Source organism: Kryptolebias marmoratus, linkage group LG20 (assembly GCF_001649575.2).
Source record: "Kryptolebias marmoratus isolate JLee-2015 linkage group LG20, ASM164957v2, whole genome shotgun sequence".
Taxonomy (NCBI): Eukaryota; Metazoa; Chordata; class Actinopteri; order Cyprinodontiformes; family Rivulidae; genus Kryptolebias; species Kryptolebias marmoratus.
Window position 1 is genome coordinate 24,957,648 of NC_051449.1, and position 5,189 is coordinate 24,962,836.

Here is a 5,189-nt window from a genome sequence, read left to right on the forward strand (position 1 = left end):
CCTTCCCTCTTTCTCTATCTTAGTAATTACTACATCGGCTGTTTTAGTGGCCCACTAGTACCATTTAGAAATTCGGTACTGTTTAGTTTAGGTTTATCTTCCTGTACACTTAGTTTAGTTCTGTACATTTAATCATGTTTAGATCTGTTTAGTTTAGCTACTATTTTTGACTGTCTTAGCTCATGCTTAGATATGTCTGGTTTTACTTCGGCTGTATAGCGGGCCTGGGGTACTTTTAGGTAGTTCGGTACCGTTAGTTTTAGTTTTAGCATTGTCACGTTTTAGATTATTTAGCCTTCTTGTACACTTAGCTTAGTTACTGTACAATTAGTTATCATATTCACTGTTAGCTAGATTATTCGTGCTTTGGTTTAGTAATATCATGTTTTAGTAGTTTAGTTATCCTGTACCTTGGTTAGCATTGTCATGTTTTAGCTTAGTTATCTTGTCATGTTCTGTAACTGTCTGTAATTTTGTTCTTGTGTTGTAAAGCACTTTGAGTAATAAACGTCACATTTAAGATGTAACTTCTGGTTTTCACACAGACTGTTTGTACAAACAGTCTGTGACGTTTATTATTATATTATATATAGATATAGTATATTATTATTATATTATATAATACATTATATATTCTATTATTAATTTAATACAGCAGCATTACCAGTTTAACTGGTAATACTCACATCTTTTGTGACTGAAAAAAGCACTCTGTAAACCTGACTCTGCTATTTCACTATTATACAATCTTGCCTTTAACAGCAGGGATTTAAATAACAACTACATATGTTGTTTGTGCTATTGGCCATATTTAATTGTGCAGCTTTGGAAAAAGTATTTCAGTTGTACTTCTAGATATCAGGGGAATAAACATAATCCCTACCATGTCTTAAATTTGTCTTAATGACACCCCAGAAGATCAATAGAATATAACCAAGGCAGTTTTTTCGTTAAACCTAAACCAAAATGGAGACAGACTGTGTGTGAACCCTTTCTCCTTCCACAGGACTCACTGAGATAAGCTGCAGCAAAATGACACTAATTAAATGCAGTGACTAAATTATTATCATCAGGTCTGAGCACCTCCACAAAGAGTTTGGATACGAGTAAAAGACCCAACAAGTATGGCTGGTTTGGAAGGTCTGTCAAGAGAAAATCTCTCTAAAAAGAACAAGGCAGAACAGCTTTGTTTAAAAAGCTGTATGTAAACAAACCACAAGACTTTGGACAGGTAAATCAAAGTAGAGAGATTTGTTCATACTGCACAGCACCACATTCAGAAAATGTAGTGCAATTGTCAAGCACAGTGGTGGAGGGAACCCTGCAATCACTGAGTCAACCATGAGCTCTTTTGTAGATCCAGTGGTGTCTGAAACCATCTATTCCACAACTGAAGCTTAGCTGAAACAGGATCAAACAACAAGACAATGATCCAAAATATAGCAACTCATCCACAACAAACAGTGCTCCGACACTCTCGTTGTGCACAGACAAATGCTGCAAACTTTAATGAGCTGAAGAAATGTGGAAAAAAGGTTTGGCCAAAACTTTTGAACAAGTTTAGAAACCAAAGATGATTAGGCCTTGCTGCTCAAAGTAGTTATACATGCTGCTGAATCATGATTTAGACTTAGCTTTTCATTTTGTTACACATTACATCCGAGGTCGATTTTAGATCCCACTAAGAACCAGATAATTGTGCTCATGTCATGATATAAAATATATAAATCCCAATAATTGAAAGTGGGTATATTTTACATGTAATCACTCAAAACATAATTAAACAGCTTATAGTATAACCCAAGCTTTTCTGTCACTGACTGAGTAGTGAAAGCAGAAGGGAGCTCCTGCAAACTTTGCACTTGGCAAAACTGGGGATTTTTACCTATAAAGTTAGATAATGTATGCAATTCCTAGTGAAGATGATCTGTAGCAAATTTGCCAAGTTAGAAGACTGGAGAGAGGTTAAAAAAAGACACAAACCTTCCATTTGGCAAAGAGGTCAGACAGGAAACCATTTACAGCCTTCTCAAAGTAGAGATCACCTGAGATCAAAACATTACAATCAAGATGTTTGCCTCCATGCAGGAAGTTTACAAGTCTTATGCCAGAAAGCAACTATTAATAACCAACCATATATATCAAAGTCCCACATTTCACAACTCATCTGGATGAAGATGTACACCATTGCAGATGTTGATCTGAACACCACCTGTGAGACAAAATGATCATATAGTTTAATTAATGAATAAAAAAAAAAACAAATACGATCTGAAATCTGAAAAACATCTTTCTACCCATTTCCAAATATGCATTCAACTTTTCATAACAATCAACAATGCTGAGATGATTAGATGAGGTTGTGTGACACAAAGTTAATCAAATCATTTTGTCTCACTGCTATGTTTGGGAGGTAGAAAATATTTAAAGATTTGGAGGATTCCCTGTAAATAAAACACCTAATACTGTGGTATGTCAAATTTAGAGTATGTGTTGTGAATAACTCTCAGCTACTACACATCACAGTTTGGCTCAATATCTGTAAAACTGAACTGACCGAGTTAGTCATTTGTAAGATCAGTTGATTCTGGCAGCCATATTGGTTTGGATTTAATCCAAAAGTTAATTAGTTGTAGATGGACGTTCAATTATGATTTCCTGAAAGTTTCATTAAAATTCATCCTGTGGTTCCTCAGATATTTTGCTAACAGAGTTGACTCTAGATAGTTAGTGGCAAAATTCTAAGCATTCAAAACGTGTTGGAGATCATTCTCAGCTACTACCTCACCATATTACAGCTCAATATGTGTTTAGTTTTTTATCTTTATATGTTAGTTAGTTGTGGCAGTCATCTTGAATTGGGTTGGGTTGGTTGTAGATGTACTTCCAATGACTACTTTCTGCAAATTTCATTAGTTTAGTAGTTTATGAGAGAATTTGCAAGCAGACACACACACACACACACACATTGCCTTTCAGCTGCAGACTAAGTAATAGATAACCAGTGAAATCATGTACCCTTTAAACCACTTACTCTGGTATCTTCACTGATGTAGCCACATGTCACTTTCTCTCCTTTCACCCATAGTTCACTGGCCTGAGCTCTAAAAAAGAAGGAGAAAAAAACATCCTAAACATGGCAACACCAAACTAAAAACCTCATAAAAAGCACAGAACTCTGCATCAATTTGAACATTATTCAGCCCACATAATGAGCACCTTTAGATCCCCTTTATTTCAATTTTATATCATTTGTATTTTTATTCACAGTAGTCTGTAAATGATTCAACCGCAGTAAATACAACTCCTATTCTGAAAAGGTGTGATGCTGTCTAAAAAGGAAAATAAAAACAAAATAGTGATTTCCAAACCTCATAAACCCAGATTTTGTTCACAATAAAGCACAGTAAGTACATCAAAATTTTAAACTGAAATTATACTATTTTGGAGGAATTTGGTCAGAAGATGTTATTAATTCTGCCAGATTGTCAGGTTAGTTTTGATGAAGCATCAAATTGGAAATAGATGTTATTTATCAATTTGCATCACTTAAAATATAATAGCCAGACCTAAAATCGCCGCTCTTTTATCTTTCTCACCACACAGGGTTAAAGGTGCCTCACCGGATCAGAAGCTGTGGTGCACCATGCATGCTTGATGTTAAAAGGTCCAACGTTCTATTGTCCCTTGTGTGGCAGTTTACATATTGTGAAAAGTTGGGGAGAATGGCATGGTTGAAGTCCCCGGAGATGAAAAGGCATCTGTGGGTGTCTTGTTTTCAATGTGGACAAAGTGCTATATCAGCACCAGCTGATAGGGATATGTATTAGCACAACAACATGTAAGAACTGCTGAGCAATGTAAAAAGGCCAGTTGCCAATTTCAAGAAGTGCCAGGATTCGGTTCTACTGGGTGTTTCTTTTTGTATTTAGTGATTGATTCTGGTTTCTTTTGGTTTGGGTTGATTGTTGTCTTGACGTTTTGTCTTGTTCTCTGTGCCTCTGTCATCATTTCACTTCTCTTCAGTTTATCTCTTGTCTGCCTGCCGTGCCCACCTACACCTGCCCCAGGATTTGTAATCATCTCACCTGTGCCGACTTCCCCTAATTACCTCCTGTCTTTAAAAGCCGGTCATCTCCTCCACTTACTTGCTGGTCCGTTGTCACTTCACGCGTCTTAGTCGCCTTGTGCTGAAAAGTGCTATATAAATAAATGTACCTACCTACCTACCTACCTGGTTGCCCCTCTCATCTTGTGTCTCAGGTTTGATTGTGTCTCAGTCTTGGATTTTGGTTATGTTTAGTTTTGCTGCCACGTCAGCCTGTTTTCTTTTTAATAAATTGGTTTCTTTTTATTTAAAGCAATGAGTCTGAGCTCTGGATTCATCTCTGGCTAACAGCTGGTCCCGTGTGTAAACAATAGTGCCATGGCTAATGGGGTATCCAAAGGCAGATTCAGAAATTCCAAAAAGAAACAAAAAAAGTTGTGCAAACATTACAAAACTGTCCAAGAGAGCTCTGGGAGAATGTGTCACATGTCCTAGGGGAGGTCAGGCACATGTAATCCGAATGGACCATGTTCAGGTCCTCCACTACAGATGCAGCTTCCAGGAGCAGTGGCCTGAAACCCATTGGTGCCTGTCATGGCAGCAACAGAAGGCCCTGCTGACGAACCCCAGCAGTGTCGGAGGCCATCTAATTGAAGGAGAAGGCCTTTAGGGTTTGGCTGTCCTGGAGGACTCTTGAAACAGGTGACAGGTATAGGAGGGTCAGAAGGAGTGCAACTACTATGATTGCTGATGCAAAAACTCAGGTGTGTGAGGAAATCAGACAGGTCATGGAGAAGAACATTAGGTTGGCCTCAAGGATTTTTGGGCAAAAATTTTAGGGATTGAAGAGCAGCCGGCAGAGAAAATCAGTCATAGGGTGGAAAGTTGAGGTTGGCGGATTTTAATGAAACTTTTCACACATGCATATTTAGGTATAAAATGGCACATCCCAAAGTATTTTCAAAAATATTACTTTGGTTGCCATGAAAACGAGCTAGGCTGAAAAATTGCCTAAATCAGCATTTTTGGTGTCTCAGACGGTCGCATTTTTAGCACTTTTCATGTGCAAATTAGAGACAGATTTGCTAGACCTATATATTAATGATACATATCACTGAAATCTGGAAGCTTTATATTTTCC

The 5,189-nt window shown here is 37.5% G+C and overlaps 1 protein-coding gene across 6 annotated transcripts in view; it reads right to left on the reverse strand.

Moving 5' to 3' along the window:
• depdc5 (DEP domain containing 5, GATOR1 subcomplex subunit) overlaps positions 1-5,189 on the reverse strand; it is a 77,812-nt gene that overhangs the window by 55,661 nt on the left and 16,962 nt on the right. For all 6 annotated transcript variants that reach the window (XM_017439594.3, XM_037981884.1, XM_037981885.1 and 3 more), the window contains exons 8-10: positions 3,035-3,104; positions 2,134-2,212; positions 1,984-2,045 (exon numbers count right to left, since the gene is read on the reverse strand). In XM_017439594.3, coding sequence (XP_017295083.1) covers positions 1,984-2,045; positions 2,134-2,212; positions 3,035-3,104 — 211 coding nt within the window. The remainder of the gene's footprint in view (positions 1-1,983; positions 2,046-2,133; positions 2,213-3,034; positions 3,105-5,189) is intronic.